The sequence below is a fragment of the Ursus americanus genome, chromosome 8, assembly GCF_024610735.1.
Source record: "Ursus americanus isolate L20-20 chromosome 8, mUrsAme1.1.p, whole genome shotgun sequence".
Taxonomy (NCBI): Eukaryota; Metazoa; Chordata; class Mammalia; order Carnivora; family Ursidae; genus Ursus; species Ursus americanus.
The window spans coordinates 14,053,860-14,072,072 of record NC_142134.1 but is presented as its reverse complement, the minus strand read 5'-3'; the positions used below and the strand labels follow the sequence as shown (position 1 = coordinate 14,072,072).

Genomic DNA, 18,213 nt, shown 5'->3' with positions numbered 1-18,213 from the left:
ACTCTGTACCACTATCACCACCATCAGACTCAGCCTCGCACTCATTACCCCAGAGGTGATCAACAGACACTCACTCTTCAGCCCAGAGAATTTCCTTAAAAAGAGCTACAGCTGTTTGTCATGGCCACAAACCACAGCCAAATCCCAGAAGAGACAAAGAAAATAATGCTGTTGTTCACAAGGGAAACTGATGAGATAAACCTTAATAAATGAGTAAATAAGCAAATAAATAAACACTCTAATGCCTACTGAGTACTTACTATAGTTTCCGACACTGTGTCAAGTATTTTGTACATAGATTATCTTGTTTGCTGTTTACAATAACCCGTGAGGTAGGTACTATTGTCGTCTCAATTTTCAGACGAAGAGGTTACAGGTTAAGTAACTTGCCCACAGTGACAGAGCCAAAAAGTAGATGAGCTGGAATTTGAACCAAGAAAGTTTTAGCTCAGAGTCTAAGCTCTTAATCACTACACTAGACATTCAATCCATCACTTAAACTGGAAGAAAAACTCACTGGAATTGTCTTTGTAGATGGAGGCTTGGACTTAGGTATTTTACTTTGCTTTTAATCACAACAATTTTTCTCATCTGCCTCACAATGCCTGGTATTCACAGTGGTTCCCAGAGTACCTAACCAATAATATATCCTTTGCTGTTCTCTGTCCTTAACTGGAACAGGCAGTCCCTGGTTTTGATGCTTTGTGGCTCACCCTCTGTAATGTCAACACTGTGTAATTAACTCCTGTATTTCACTTCTCAATGCAGTTACACAGCCTCAGTTTTGGGAGCCGGGCCCAATGTGAATGATGGCTCTGGGGGGACACAGAAGAGGGGGAAAACGTTGATCTGCTAGATGCTGAAGATATTTCAAAGACAGAAGTATAATTAGTAAACTACTCCCCCATACCATCTCAGAATGAGCAGATGTACAACCTTTCCTCCCTTCTACACACTTTTGACCCAAACTTCTGTTTGCTTATTAAAGCACACACTGATATTTTTATTTCTTTTTGCGGGGTTGGGCGGCAGGACACAAAAAGAAAGGTGAGCAAGAAAGAGACAAGAAAATAACATCAAGTAGGAACAGGTTCTGGGATTACTCTCTACGTTGGTGCTTCTCAAATCCTAAGGTGTACGTGAATCATCCAGGATCTTGTTCGCACACAGACTCGGATTCAGTAGGTCTAGGTCTCAGGAGGGGGAAGCTGAGATTCTGCCTTTTTAACAAATTCTACAGTGATTCTGATGCTGTTGATTTGTGGAAGACACTGATTAGCGAAGCTGTAATTCCCTGCAACTAAAATTCTTCAAGACTTTAATTACTTAGATATCACAATAGCTATTTTTAAACAGTCTAATCTAAGTAATGAGGGTGTGCATTAGAAAACTTACGCTAGCATAAGTGAATAAAAGGCAACACAAGAATTTCCCGCATAGCTTAAAGAAAAATGACCTAATCCATCTAAAGCAGTCTTTTTTTTTTTTTTAAAGATTTTATTTATTTATTCAACAGAGAGAGACAGCCAGCGAGAGAGGGAACACAAGCAGGGGGAGTGGGAGAGGAAGAAGCAGGCCCATAGCGGAAGAGCCTGATGTGGGGCTCGATCCCGTAACGCCGGGATCACGCCCTGAGCCGAAGGCAGATGCTTAACCGCTGTGCCACCCAGGCGCCCCTAAAGCAGTCTTTTTAAAAAAATATGTTTTATTTATTTTCAGGAAGAGAGAGAGAGCACAAGTGGGAAGGAGGGACAGAGAGAGAGGGAGAAGCAGACTCCCTGCTGAGCAGGGAGCCCAACATGGTGCTCGATCCTAGGACCCTGGGATCATTACCCCCTCAGAATCCTGGGATCATGACCTGAGCTAAAGGCAGAGGCTTAACTGAGCCATTTTCAGAATGCAAAATAAATGAATGTATCAATGACAAAAGCAAGGAATTAAATCATATTCAATTTTGCTAATATATTGATCTTAGGTCAAATTTATGATAATTTATACTTTTATGTTTCTTTAATAGTCCTTTAGAATTTTTGGTATATTTAACGTGTCCATATTTTCATGTTTTTTTAAGTAGAATTTCTCTAAAGAAAGTATTCTGAGAAAACAACATGTTCCATTGGGAATCAGAAAAGAGAAGTTCTGGTCTTGGCTCTGCAGTGAAATCATAGATTGCTGGTTAGCCTGGCTGCTTTGGACAGGTCTCTTCATACAGAAAATGAAAGGCTTGGCTGGTGATCCCTGTGGTTTTCTTTAGCTCTAAAAAGTTTACTGCCCTAAAGTTTAAATCATTACAAAAGGTTATAGCTACATAATATATTATGTCAGTTTTGGTCATAGGTATGGTTTATTAAATACCAACATGGCTCTGGTCAGGTGTCTAGCCACCAGTATAGTTCCTGTGGGATGTGCTTAATAATTCACCAATAACAAGATTTCTAAGAATATTTAATGACAGAAATAGGGGTTATTTCCATAGCTATAATTCACTCATGAAGATAATTCTAAGAAAATGACAGAAGGGCATCAGTAAATAAGCTAAAGTGAAAGATAAAGACTTCCTTCGTCTACATGGAACTTGCTTTTCAGAGCCCTTGACTGATTTGCTAACAAAGTTTCTTACTTATGCAGTATAACACTTGAATATGGAAGAGATTATTTCCTAATGTTGATAAAGCAAGTATTCAAAACTGAAAAAATAAGCCTCTATGCAGACTCCAGCACTACGGTCAATTTCATTACCTGAGCCTACTGTGAGTAATGATGCAACCACATTCACTATTGGTACAGTCATTTAAAACAGATTCTAAGCCTACTCTGCAATATATTCTATGACATCCTTAAATATATTTAGTCTGTTTCTCTATTAACAAAACCCAAACTACATTTCTGGAAGCTGAATATGCTCAACAATATTAGTCTATAAATTTGCATGTGATAAGATGCACAGAATGCCTGTTGACAAGTGGTTCTTTAATTAGATCTCTTGATTTGAAATAAAGAAATCTACACATAAAAAGAAAGAAGTTGCAAATCTACTAAAATCTGACATGTTGAAAAAAGCATGTGTTCTCTTTTTTTTATACATTCTTGTACTTCAGTATGTTCTCTTCTGTGGTATATAAATATTATTGTGGTGAAGTATTATTGTTTCAATAGGAACTGTTAGGTCGAACAGAATTATCCTTTTCTTCCTGTAGAATATTTACATTTAGTCAGGTTTTTTTTTTTTTTTATGAGAAAGGATTTAAAAGACAATTATGCGATGTTTAATTCAGCCTAAAGATGAAGATCATGTAACTAATCATCAAAATAGCATGAAACTCCTAATTTGCCTATTTAACAGAATACAATATTTTTAGTATTAGTTTAAAATACTAAAAGTTGATATGCAGCATCAAGATTTATAAGATGAATCTAATGTTATTTCTTACAATCGTATAACAGATTTCTAATTAAAACTTTTTCATTAAAACCATGTCTTCTATGGACAATGTCGTACATTAAAAGAAATACATTTGATCTTCAATATTTACTTTGCTTTAACTTTTAGTTATGATTATGATATATGGAAATTTGATGGAGCATTTACAGGTATTCAAACTTTGGCAAAAATTGCATTACCCTATTGTGGTGGCATTACAGACAGTTTGTATCTAAAAAACCTCACATTTTTCTTTTAAAGCATATACTATGCATATAATACTAGAACATAAATTGAAAACATACCACATGGATATTAGTTAGTAGGAGGAAAATATTTATCGTCATACTTTATCAAACCTCACACTTCATATTCCTTAAAGTATTAGGACTATTTTGAAGAAAAAAAACCTATTCTTTATTCCTACATTTAATGATTTATTAAATATTATTGAACAAATTAGAGCCCATCAAAATATCAAAATACTCACCTTTTATATAGCTTTTTGTTCAGGCCCTAATTATTGGAGTTTTCAGTTTTACATATTTAGCATGTTGTTACATAAAAAGAAATTCAGTTTTAGTTTTTTAGACTAAGGTCTTTGTAAAGCAAAATCATGAATGAAATTAATAGTTCACTATGTACACTCATTTACAGATGAAGAAATTGAGGTTCAGAGAGGTTTAATATCTCATTCAAGTTTACACAGCTCTGATTCTATCTCATGTAATCTGGCTTCAGAGTATGTCCTTAATAAAGACATAATCCTTATTCTCAAATAATGCTGCTATTCATATAAATCTTTGGCTATACATCTGGTTATTTTTGTGGAACAGATTAATCAAAGTACTTGTTTGGATTCAAATGGAATATTCTTCTTTTCAAAATTTATACATTCTAGAAAAAGTTTATTTCTAGATTTTCATGTTTATTAGTATAAAATTACATCAAGCAGTCTTTTTTATTTTTTTTTAGATTTATTTATTTGAGAGAGAGAGAGAAAGAAAGAGGGAGTGAGGGAGGGGAGAGGAAAGAGAGGGGAGGAAGAAAGAATCTCAGGCAGACTCCCTGTTGAGTGCAGAGCCCCATGTGGGGTTCAATCTTATGACCCTGAAATCAGGACCTGAGCCGAGGTCAAGAGTCAGACTCTCAACCGACTGAGCCACCCAGGCACCCTGAGCAGTCTTTTGTTTTGTTTTGTAATTCTGGTTTTTATCAAAGAATTTGACCATTTATATTTATTGTCATAGTTGATGTATTTGTTCTAGTTTTGTGGTTTTGCTTTATGTTTTCTAATTTGGGAGCTTCCTTTTCCTATGGTTTCTGTCTTTGCTCTTATCTTCTGAGGAGATTTACATTACACAAATCTTATACAAATTCCTACTAGTAGCTGCTTCTCATATGCATATATCTCTAATTATTAAAACTAAAACAAAAAAACCCTCAAAATTCTTGACTCCTGCTTCTATTCTCCTACCTTCCATGCAAGACAGGAAATTCAGAATTTTATTACTTTCTTTGTCCCTCCACCAATGATTCTAATCGGTTTCTACCACTTAATTAAAAAAAAATTTCTTTTAAAATTCGCCTCTCAGCTGGGCATAAACTTTTATTCTGATTTCTATTAGTATGTTTTTTTCCTTTAGAATCATAATTTCTAGGTTGACTTTTTAATCTACGACCTTCATAACTAGCATTATTTCTATCAGTTTTCTCTTATCCTTTGCTCTTCATTTTGGAGGAGCTTCTCAAGTTTCTTTCTCATCATGTACTTGATTTATATTTAATAATTTCTGCTCTTTACTGTTTCCCACATAGTTTTTGAAATCTCTGCTAATACATTTCTAGGCTCCCTTTCCCTCCTTATTTCAGCTATTCTTCTATGTCTCTTGCCTTGTAATTGTAAACCTATTTTGCCCTTTCAGGTTCCTAGTTATGTTTCGAAGAGGGTTGGTTATGTCCTTGAGCATTTTTTGGAGAAGATTAGTAATACTACTTTTCACGTTTTCTTCTGAATCATATAAAAAGCAATTCTCTGAATTCTGTTTTTACACTGAATCCTCAGTGTAAGTCATCCTTTCTCTTAGTTTGTAATTTCTCTTTATAGGTCCCAAATAGTTCTTTGTGTTCTGCGGCTCTTAAGGGGAATCCATCAAACCAGGCAGGGTCATTACCAACAACTTCGGTGGGTAGATTGCTCTTTATTTCATCGTCCTTTGGCTGTGGGCAGATGTCTGCTCATGAATTTAGATTTTAAGAGCCAATATGTGAGTCTGCCCTAGAACAGTCTATAATGCATAGATAGGTGCATTTGCTATTTGGTCCAATTTTCTGACTAAGCTAGAAATCAGGAATAAATTTGTACTTTGTTCTTGTACAGTGTACTCTTGAAAGCATGCATTATGTCCAGTAATCTTCCTTCCTTTTTATCCTCTTCTCAAATGTTTTAAGTGACTGAGCATCCCAGGGGGATAGTTTTGTATACTAAATGTTCTAGTCTTTGAATAGATGTTGACATAAAGAAGCTAATGGGGGCAGAGAGGTGAAAAAGAATATGCGGCTTAGCTCTGAATGGTTCAGAAAGTAACTTTCTGTTCAGTAGGGGGAATGTCACTCATTTTTCTGGTCAGTGCATCAGACAAAGGAAGGAATCCAACTTATTTTTTTTTCCTTTGTTCTCTCTTTGGGGCCATTTGTATTGTTTAGATGGTGGAACATTAAGTCTATAAGGTGATAATATGTTTCTCAGCCCATACCACTGATGTGACCTTTGATACATGGTTTTATCACTGTTACAAAGCTGTCTCTAAGTTTTTGTCTTTGATGTCATCATTAGAATTTAAATGGGAAGCTGGGAGCAGTTACATTAGGTAGAGCTGGTCTCTTACTTGTTTAAATTAAAGGTTTACATTTTATTCAGATCTGAAGTTCTTATAAACAGAAGTCTATAGGAAGGCAGGGAGACTGAAGAATGAACAACAAGAGCTCTAGAAAGAATGGCCGTAAAGGTGTCATCTCCTGTGAGTCAGTTTTTCCTTTGCTTTATCATGCTGAGGAAAGACATGAAGAGAAGCATAAAAAATATAAAAATTTATATAATTTATCAGTATAGCCTAAACAATATGCTTAATATTTTAATTAACATTGACAGAATTAAACTCAGAATCTATGCTTGTCTCTAAGTAAAAAATATGACTAGCTTAGATATCAAGAACACAGTATTGAATCCTTAAAGAATTATATGGTGAACATTAGTTAAGTTTATAACCATTCTTCAGTATAAAATACTTATACTAGTGGTCTGGCTTAGTGGTTTTCAGCTAGGCACATGCATTAAAATCTCTTATGTGACTTTCCCCCCCTCAAATTTCTTGTGGCAAAACACACAAAGAATTTACTATTTAAACTATGTCTTAGTGTACGGTTCCGTGGCATTGAATATATTCATATTGTGAATTCATTCATCTCCAGAACTCTTTTCATTTTGTAGAACTGAAACCCTATACCTATTAAACAGTAACTCCCGATTCTCCCCTTCCTCCCCAACCCCTGGCAACCATCATTCTACCTTGTGTCTTTATGAATTTGACTACAGTATTTCACACAAGGGGAATCATACGGATGTCTTTTTGTGACTAGCTGATTTCACTTGGCATAAATGTCCTCAAGGTTCATCCATGTCGTATCTATCAGAAGTTCCCTCCTTTTTTTAAGGCTGAATAAGACTCCACTGTGTATATATACTGATGGACACTTGGGTTGGTACCACCTTTTGACTATTACAAATAATGCCGCTATGAATGTGGATGTACAAACATCTCTTTGGGACCCTGCGATCCTGTTTTCAATTTCTCTTCATCTTTGCCAATGCTTGTTTATTTTTCAAAGCAGCCATCCTAATGGGTGTGAGGTGATATCTCATTACAGTTTTAATTTGCATTTCCCTGATGATTATTGATGTTCAGCATCTTTTCATGTGCTCATTGATCAATTATACAACTTCTTCGGAGAAATGTCTGTTGAAGTACTTTGCCCATTTTAAAATTCCTTTTATTGTTGTTAGTTGATTTTTTTTGAAGTTCTCTATGTATTCTGGATATTAATCCCTTATCAGATAAATGATTTGCAAATATTTCCCCCATTCTCCCTTTTCTGTTGATAGTCTTTTTTTTTTTTTGATCTGTAAAATTTTTAAAAATTTCATGAAGTCCAATTTGTCTACTTTTTCTTTCGTTTCCTGTGCCTTTGGTGTCATATCTAGGAAACTGCTGCCAAATTCAGGGCTGTGTAGCTTTTGTCTGATGTTTTCCTTTAAGAGTTCTTAAAGATTTAGCTCTTTCATTTAGGCCTTTGATCCATTTTGAGTTAATTCTTGTGTATGATATTAGGTGAGGGGCCAACTCCATGCTTTTGCATGTGAATATCCTGTTTTCCCAGCACTTATTGTTGAAAAGACTATCTCATGACACTTATTGAAAATATGGACACCTAACACCACTCAAGGCTCAGAATCTTGGCCAGTGAGACCCTGGCATCTTCAAAGTGTACAAAGCATGTATCATAATGATGGTGTTAGCAAAAAAGAAAATAACAAGTGTTAAGAAAAATATTGGATTCATGCATTAGTGGAAGTCCACTTAGAAATGGTTAAGATGGCAAATTGTATGCTATGTGTATTTTGTCACAATTTAAAAATAATTAAAAATGGTTAAAATGATAACTTTTATGTTATTTATATTTTGTTATTTATATTTACTTTCCCACCTCCCCAAAAAAGAGCTCCATAGGCAGAGATGATATACTTCCTCGGTTTAGAAATACTGTTCTACGAGTTCTCAACATTTGCTGCAACATGGACGGCACTGGAGGAGATAATGCTAAGTGAAATAAGTCAGGCAGAGAAAGACAATTATCATATGATTTCTCTCATCTATGGAACATAAGAACTAGGATGATCGGTAGGGGAAGAAAGGGATAAAGAAAGGGGGGGTAAACAGAAGGGGGAATGAAGCATGAGAGACTATGGACTCTGAGAAACAAACTGAGGGCTTCAGAGGGAGGGGGGTGGGGGATGGCGTAGACCGGTGATGGGTAGTAAGGAGGGCACGTATTGCATGGTGCACTGGGTGTTATACGCAACTAATGAATCATCGAACTTTACATGGGAAACCGGGGATGTACTGTATGGTGACTAACATAATATAATAAAAAAACATTAAAAAAAATACTGTTCTAGTTAAAAAGGACAAGGGAAACAAATAATCTTAATATATAGCTATTTGTGTCTAAAGACACCCAAATATCTAGTTGACTTTATTATCTGGGGGGAAAAAAAGTAGATAATCAAGTAAATAGCCAGCTTGTTCGTTGCACTTGTTAGTCAACAACAAATGTAATGCCTGATATATTACACTTTTCTAAACTATCCCAACTGACGAGAGATTTTTACCTCAAAATGATAATTGAGAAAACATACAATAGAGTTAAGAAGAAAAAGAAACTATTACAATTTAATCAAGTATGACCAAAAAAAATCATAAACCTCCAAATTCTAGCACAAGTTGTTTGAGCGATCGAAAAATGCTCTATAAACACTTTTCTACATACCGGGATAGGAGTGGTATGATAGTTTTCAGATCCCATCTAATGTCAGGTAATGTTTTAATCTCAATTTATTCAAAGTTAAATTTTTCTTCAATGTAAATCTACAGTTAAAAGACTTTCATAAATTAATGATCCCTGGTTTCAAGGAATAAAAATATTAAAACATTAAAGAATGAATTTGTATTCCAAACAGCTTATTTAGATATAAATCTATCTGATGTTCCTGATTCAGGAAAATTAGAAAACATATAAATACTGATATTGACCCTAAGCAATTCCAAATCTGCTGAAAGAGTAATTTAGCTTCAATTTGCACCTTGAGTAAAGCTTGCGCTGAAATTGATAAAGACCATCAATTTTAGACTTTCGGTGGAGCACAAAATGAGAAAGAAAACGCACGGGAAGATTAGTGCAGTTGCTAAACGGTAGGTGTTAGGTGAGCAAGGAGCCCCCATTCAGAGGCCAGCGAGCTGTTTAGAGCCCAGTGAGTAGGGCTGGTGACAGGTATGTAGTCCCCGAAGCAGTTAGGATTTTGATAAAGCACAGGCAGAGATGGGCCTCGTATACAGGCTACATGTCTCATCCATGTATAGAAGCTATATGTATAATCCAGGAATTTTTAAAGAAGGAATTGAAGAGTAGAAGTTGGACGTGACGGGATAGGATGGGATGGGATGAGGGCAGGATCTGAACCTGGCCATAAGGAATGTGAAGGTAGTACAGGTGAGACGGGAGGGGATAGAGATGTAGAAGAATAGAGAGTAGAGATTAAGAGCCTCAATCCCAGTGGAAATATACACAGAAATCAAAATCCGAGTTTGCAGATGCTGAAGACCCTGGCAAATAAAAGGAGAACTAGCAAAAGATCCTAGCCAGATCGGACTAAACAACAGGCCAAAGAATTCAGACAGTAACAGGCTGGACGTGGCAAAGAATGCCTATGGCAAACTGCTAATCTGAGCAATTGATGTAGGGGCGCCTTTCTGGGAGTCCAGCCGAGACTGTGAGAGCCCAGGGTATGGGCAGCCTTGCCAAGAATGTTCTTCACCTGCAGTTTGCAGGTTCTTGTCTATTTTGTAGCAATCTTGCTAAGGGTTTGGCATAACTTGTTCTTCCCTTTCATTTCCTTACATCACTTCAACAGGTGGGTAATCTCTAATGAGCATCTGGGGAACAATGACACCTACTGTTTGAACTACTGTAGCTGCAGTCATCCTGCCACATGAGACGGCAGCAAGTGCAGAATTGTAGCTACTGTTTCTTTCCTTTGGGGGAAAACAAAAGGACGGATGGTTCTGGAGAGTTAGGCTAGGGTGGAGAAGTGCTGAAATTACAGAAGAGAGAGTTCTTATCACAGAAGATATTTAATCTAGAATGAGAATATATGAGTGCACGTCTATTTATAACAGTCCTACCTTACCAAAGAAAAAACTGAAGGCAACTAAAATGTAGAGTGGACTACCATGTGGTTCAGCCATGAGTGTTTATAACAGAGAATCGTAATCACAGAAACTGAAATTCCACAAGGTGAAGAGTGGAGTAAGGTAAGGATGGAAATGGCCTCTCTGGTTCCCGGTTCCTGCATCCCCCTAGCCACAGACGGGGCCTGGAACCTCCACCCGTGCACTGCAGTTCCTCTGCATGCTCCCCATCGCCATCCTCCACTGCAGGTACGGACTCTGTTCTCGTTATAAATCATGCACCTTGTCCCCGCTCCAAGAGCTGGATGCTTGTCCGATCCCTATCTGAACTCCTTTATGGATCATCTCTTCTTCTCTCCTGACACTGGAGCCCTGCTTTGCTCTTAATCTTCTGTTTTGATCCGGTCTTCCTGACGACTGCCCACTCCCAGACCTGCAGACACTGAGTTTTGCCATTCTACCTCATGCTGGACCTTTCAGAATAAACCACCAACTGAATATCCCACCACTGACCGCCTGTCCCATCCCTGTCCCCTGTGCTGGCTGCCTGTGGCTGGATCTACTGCTGGTGAGTCCCTACCTCAGCTGATGGGTCTCATCTCTTGTTTGGACCTTTCCTCTCTGTCTCCACCCCCCTCCCCCAAAAAAGCCCAAAACCAAAACCCCAAAAGACCTTGACAAGTCAACACTAACAAAATATAATACATAGCACTCAATATTCAATATTCCTAGTCAGGAAAGTTATCATTTTGCAACTACCAATAACTTTTTACTTTTCAAAGCCACAAAAAATATTATTTTTGGATTTTAAACGAGCCAATTTAGTTTTTTATCATGTTGACAAATTTTTATGAAATTCATGAGTCTTGCAGTAACTGCCCTTTCTGAGAATTGTAGGAAGGGAATCTTAATAAAGGAGGAGAGAAAGGAGTGGAAGACAAAGAGGCTACAGAAATGTAAGTATATTTAAAACATTTCAGCAGTCATTTGCTCTTACTAGACATAGTGCAAAAAAAGTGTGCTAATTTATAAATTAAATTATTAGTGGACATGTTATGTTTCTAGTTCAAAAATCTGGAAGAACTTTAATCATAGTTAACAATCATGTATTCTTTCTTCCACTTAAATTCTGTATATTAGAACAACCCAAGAAGAGTTAATCTTAAAGCAGCCATGCAAATAATTTGAAAACAAAACAAAAAAAACTCCCTCCAAACAGATTTATATTTTACTAATAGATTCTCCCTACTTCGTGTCAAGTAGATAATAAAGAAAAGTTAAATTAACTTGTACCAACTTACTTCTTATGTAATTTCTAAGACTATCATATAATGTTACTCAGAAAAAGAAACTACGTTTGAGATTTTAATTTCAGGACAAATAATAATAATTTTTTCATTTATGAAATAGAGCCACTTAAAAGAGCCACAAAAGCATGCCTGCTGGTAACTTCCTTTTTCTGCAACTTCACCTCTCCTGTACATGTCGGCTAGTATGCATATTCATTTTTTTCTTACTTTTATAATATTTTAGTTTTTATGACTCTTAACATTGAAAGGTCAAATAGCTTCTACCAAGAGTTATGGTAAATACATTTTCTTTACATTCTTTAACTTTCATTTTGCAAGTACAGAATTTCTTTTTCAAGACACATTATTAGTCTAAACAATTACAAAAATCATCACATTAGAAAACACAATTATGTGTCTCTTAAGGTCTTTAGGCTTATAAACCCATTTTTCCCATCTGCTTTTAAAAATTGTTAAAAAAATAAAATTCAAAAACATAGACTGATGTTACCCAGAGGAATAAAAATAAGACAGAGGACAGTTCTCATTTGTTGGCATGATCTGGTGCTGCAGTCTTCTGTACTGTAAAACTTAATTTCTGTTAATATAGGATAATCATTTGATATTACTGTGTGTATTTACATAATGAATACCAGAGTCACCATGTACTCGGCAACAGCATTCTCTTGTGTTTATAGTAATTGTATAGTTGAGGTAGCCTACAAACCAGAGTGTGCTGATCTGGTTGGCAGGAAACCAAAGTGAATCAAATGGACCACCATGTTGTCTCAAACTAAAACCTCAAATGTTCTCTCCTTTGCCACAATGTGATTATGCAATATGCTTTGAGTCGCTGAAGGGCGGAACAGTACTGAAAAGCAGTTACTTGGCTAAGACTGAAGTCCTATGACACATTTCTGAACTATTGTTGGTTGAATTAAAGCCTAAATCTAACTCTGGGACTATTACAACAAATCTGATTCAGAAATAAACAAACTATGTATCACATATCCTGACATTTCTTTTTAAAAAAGTAGATTTCAAAATTGAGGAAAGAGTTAATAATCTACTTTGAATTCTGTAAACTCACCTGTTTTAATAGTTGTTCTTCTGGCTTCATAAGCGTTAGAAAACCACCCTAAACTTCACAAACTTGCTGAATACTCAGTTTCACACTCCGCTACTATACAGAAAATGATCTAACATAGCTGAAGCTTTGTGCTTGCACCCCTCCCCCATCTGCATATATGCACGGAATAGAAATTTTTAAAACGTAGGTAACAGTGTAATCATTAGGCGGTTTCTGAAATTAAAATGGCTACCTTGACATTTCTGAATTTAAAACAAAATATCTTATTTAATCTTTTAGCTCTATTAAATTTAAGGTTTCTTAAACCAAAGAGAAGAAAAACACAGCAGAAACAATAAGGTGAAGGGTTCCAATAAGCTTAGTTTTGCCACAGTGTAGAATATTCTATTGAAAAGAATTAGAATAGGCAAATAAACTCAAAGAAGCCCTACCCCTCTTCCATTCCCTGTAATAGAACAACAAAAATCAAATAAATACCTCAAATAGAAAGGTGACATAGGTCTTTCATCTTCTTGTGAACTAAAAGGAAAATAAATTTTGTATTAATTTCTGTTAATATTGTAACATATCAATTTTCCTAAAACTCCGTTCTTCCTGTCAGGAATTTTATTTTGACATATTAGAGCTAATCTCATGATAGAGTAAAGTTAGTAAAACATACTCTACCTTGGACCTAGCCAAGGTCAATTACTTATTCATGGGAGACCATCAAGAGAAGTTTCTCTCAAGATTAGCCTCAGGCAAAAATAAGTCACATCACACTTTCAAGAGGAAGCTTTTTACTACCTTATTTCTACAAGCCCCATCCAAGTTCCATATATTATGCATAAACCCTTAAAATGATTGCATACTCAATTATCTCAATAAAGTTAATTATAGCTCATTACCACAATGATGAAAGTAAGAAACAGCCAACAAAATATTCCTGTTAAGTGTGAACCACTTCAGGAATGATGCCCTAGCAATGAGAGACACATCAGTGAACACTACTCTTGCTCTTTGTCCCCTGTAGTTACTCTGAGTATTAACGAGTATGGATAACATGTAAGGACATAAATAAAATTACAGAAATAGTTTACAGTCTTCAATCAACACAATAGTTTACATTCTTCAAACACAATCATATGAAGCTTAAAAGTATTTTTTTTTAAATATAAGATATATACAGGGGCGCCTGGGTGGCACAGCGGTTAAGCGTTTGCCTTCGGCTCAGGGCGTGATCCTGGCGTTACGGGATCGAGCCCCACATCAGGCTCTTCTGCTATGAGCCTGCTTCTTCCTCTCCCTCTCCCCCTGCTTGTATTCCCTCTCTCGCTGGCTGTCTCTCTCTTTCCAATAAATAAATAAAAATCTTAAAAAAAAAAGATATATACAATATTTTTCCTTTAACATGTGCTTTCTTCTGATAAATGAGTTCAAAACTATGAATGAGTCTCTCTCCCTTAGTGTCTGGAGTGGTCTTTGAACTTTTTTGATTATACATTCATAAAATTTGCTTTTAAACAGCACTCCCCTCAATATATGACTAAGTATCTACCTCTACTAATTACGTGCATCATTAAACAGATAAAGGTAGAAATATAAACTATTAGATAAAAGTAAGAAGCAGCTCTAATACTTTCTTCCTGCAGCCCGATGGTGAATCTTGTACACCACCTGGGGTGTCCACCACCTCTGGGGAAACAACTAGGTAATTCAACTTTCCTTCTGTCTCAGCTTATTTTTTATTTTCTAAAGGATCATTGATGAAAAGAGAAAAGCTTGCTTCAGTTGGTAATATTATCCTGGCAAAATCTTATTGCAGTTATATTGTAAACACACCAACACAAACATACCCGTCCTAGAAGTTGAAAAGGTCTTAGCATTTGAATTGGAAGATGGCACATAAACTATGACATACTATTTTTCATTGTTGCATGATTTTGGTTTCCAATTTCATTATAGCTTAGCTGTTCTAATGTTTATGTTGCCAAAGACTAACGTTTGTAACCAGTTTGCCAATTCTTTCTAAGTGATGGGTAAGTGATGGGTCAGCTTTGTTATCGATTCTAATGTGGGTGGACCGAGGGCACAGCTTAGAGAGTCAGGTTGCAGAGCTGAAGAGTTAGAAGTGACATGTGGGAAATGTCCACCTGGAGCAGGGCTGTTACAGGAGGGGACTACTTTAAGCGAAACTGGCACAAGGAGCTTACAGAGTGGTTTCAAAAAATTCCTTGCAAAAACTGAACAAATTATAAAAAAACTTTGGAATTGGGTTTCCTAATCAAGGATTCACTGTCAAAAAGTACAATTATGACCAATACAATGCAAAAAGGCTGCAACTAAAAACCTCTAACGGTTTTATTATTATAGGAACATTGCCTCCCTGTGTTATAAAAGGGACACTGTACTAAAAACTTTTATGCCCAGAACAGATCCTTGACTCTAACATGTAACAAAGTTTAATGAAAATTAACAAGGGTACTTTAGTGAAGATTTAATTAGCAATATGGTTGGTTTCCTCAGAACTTAGAAGTGCTTTTGGGAGACTTAGATGGTGCAGAGTTCTAAACACAGCTGTTCATGTTTTGGCTAATGTTTATTTTGCCTGCATGCTAAATTTCTTTGTAGCAAACAGAGGCAATCGAAATACATCCTTTCTCCCTTTACATCTCTTCTCCCTCACACATTTACTCACTAGCCAGGTGCTACTTACGGGGTGCTCCAACATTAATTAACTCATGTAAATCCTCATCAAAACCTTTCTGGTACTTGCTCCTCAACTTGAGGTAAGTGGGCTCAGAGAGGGCACATAACATAGGCAGGTCACACAGCTAGTGATGTGTGAGTTACTATATTACATGTTAGTCCACTTCTGTCATTTACCACCTTCCCTTGAGTCGTAAGCTATCAGAATATGGTGGGATGAATAGGTGAAGAAAATTGATGTGATGGCCAGTCTGCACGGCAGCAGCCCTCAACAAGATCTCGAGGACTTTATATTCCCCATGTCATGCTTCTGATTATAACGACTCTACACCAGCTTTAGTCCATTCACAATGCATGATGACTGACAGCATGTGTAAAGTGAATATTTTATTAAAATGTACTGGCAATATAAGAATAACTCCTGATAGAAACACAAGTTTTTAATCATAAGCAAGTATTTTTCAGGCTGTATCTGCCTGAAAACAAGGTTGTCAATGGAAGAGAAAATGAGAAATTCTTAATTTGGGGGCGCCTGGGTGGCTCAGTCGTTAAGCATCTGCCTTTGGCTCGGGTCATCATCCCAGAGGCCTGGGATCAAGTCCCACATCCGGCTCCCTGCTCAGCGGAAAGCCTGCTTCTCCCTCTCCTTCTGCCCCTGCTTGTGTTCCCTCTCTCGCTGTCTCTCTCTCTGTCAAATAAATAAAATCTTAAAAAAAAAATCTTAATTTGGATATGTCCCTGAAGTTTGACTAGTTTTACATGTCCCAAAAAAGAAAGTATAAATAGTGCAATTTAAACAAAATCAAACAGACTCAGTACTAGAGTTACTCAATCAGCAGCAGTCAACAAGGCAGCAATCCATGCACAGTACTCAAAACAACAATTCATAAAGGGAATGAAAATAAATCAATTTTGATAGTTAATTAGCATATTTCTCTTTTCCTTTTCATGAAAGTACCTTTTCCTTGGGTTTTTGTAAGTTGACAAGTGTATAAAGTTTGAAACAAAACTGAAACACTGACTTCAAATTAAGTCCGTTAATTTTAAAAGTCAATGTAATGCACTGATTTTAAAGGCAATTCTAAGAAAAAATGGCTAAGGACAATTCTTCCAAATAGAACTGAGAAGATAAACTTTTCCACGAAATTTACATATCAGAGTACAAACCATTTGGAAAATAAGTCACCATTTCTATGTTTGCACAAAACGGATATTTTACTATTGTTACAGGCCCCCAAGCATCTATTTATAGAGGTTATTAATGCCTGTTCCTGGATTTATGTTAATTTTATGGCATGTCCAGTGATATTAAATGAGTCATAATTTTTGGCCTAAATTTTAAATTGAAAATTCTGACTGATTTTTAATTTTTAAAAATAAGCACAAATACTGTGAATGAAAATGGAAGTGTCATGAAATTAAGTCAATGACAAACTCTAATAACTTGGAATTCATTCAATTTCCTCCTTGTTACTAGTATAAACCCCAGGTTTTAATTATTTCCTGTTTCCTAACTCTGAATTCCTAGCTTAAGCAGCCAATTAGTTTATCGTTTTTTCCTCTTTTTACAATTTGAACATACATTGAGAGATGTGGGCAGCTACCTCATGCATGCCAGGCTATCGGATGCTTCATGTCCTCAGACATGTGGTGTTATGTTCTCTCAAAACAACTGCCTCTGGGAAGAACATTTATCTAACAGACCCAAGTAACAGTCCAAATCTAGGAAGCTACAATTGAGAAGGGCAATAACAGATACTATATTTTTAGTGGGGTCTTAATCAAATGTATTTATAGGGCTCAATATTGGTAAACGCACAGAAATGAATGACACCTAGACTTAACAGTTTCTTCACGAGCAGCACTAATTTCAAACCTGAAGCCACAGGATACAACGTCTATCAATTTAATTACACAGGAAGCTAACGGATATCACAAAATGTAGGGCACTTTCTATATCCGAGGAAAACCAAATACTGTGGGGAGAATTCTCAGTGTGGTATTCAGAAGGGACCTTCCACAGCTGGATCAAATCACCATTCCATTCATTTCCCTTTTGAACTGTTCTGATAAATGTTCCAATGAGTCCAACGTTCTAATTGGTTATTGTGGCTAGCTACAAAAAAAAAAAAAAAAAAGAACATCATCTGCATATTTAGTACACACTTCAACTCAAGTGATTCTCAAGTGATTTGAGCTAGAAGAAATAGTTTGCAAGTGTTCCTTGAGTACTGAGGAGTTAAAAAAAAAAAAAAAGCCAGGTAAATCCTAAGGATTAAGTTCCATTCATGGGAGAAACTAGGAAACCCATCTGTGGGGGCTTAACGCAAAACAAAGAGCAAAAAGGAGAGACTAAAGTGAAGGAGCAAAAGGATACAATTAAAAGTATTAAGTAAACTTTTTTTCTTTCTGGAATTCAAGGTTTTTCTTCACATTGAGGAGAATTTTCTTAGAGAATGATGAGGTGAGTAAAGTTAGCACGTTTTCTTTCCTTCCCTCCTCTGCAAAACCCCAAGTGCCACACTTCCTTGAGCATTTTCAATTTAAACCCAGTCCCGGGCATGAACCATGGGCACTCCAGCGGGGGAGGGAGGGAGCAGCTGGTGTGCTCAGAGCCCCATTCAGGGATATGGAAAAGAAAAACAATCTCCCTGTTCTTCTTGGGAAACAAATGTAAGTGTTTTCAGGTTGGTTCATAGC

General features: G+C 36.4%; 1 protein-coding gene across 12 annotated transcripts in view; it reads right to left on the bottom strand.

The window, feature by feature from the left end:
* FAM13A (family with sequence similarity 13 member A) overlaps positions 1-18,213 on the bottom strand; it is a 344,460-nt gene that overhangs the window by 72,053 nt on the left and 254,194 nt on the right. For 9 of the 12 annotated variants that reach the window (XM_087863995.1, XM_045791832.2, XM_045791857.2 and 6 more), the window contains one exon: positions 13,303-13,344. The exons of the other annotated variants lie outside the window; for them this stretch is intronic. In XM_087863995.1, the coding sequence (XP_087720121.1) occupies positions 13,303-13,344 (42 nt within the window). The remainder of the gene's footprint in view (positions 1-13,302; positions 13,345-18,213) is intronic. 12 annotated transcript variants of the gene reach the window in all.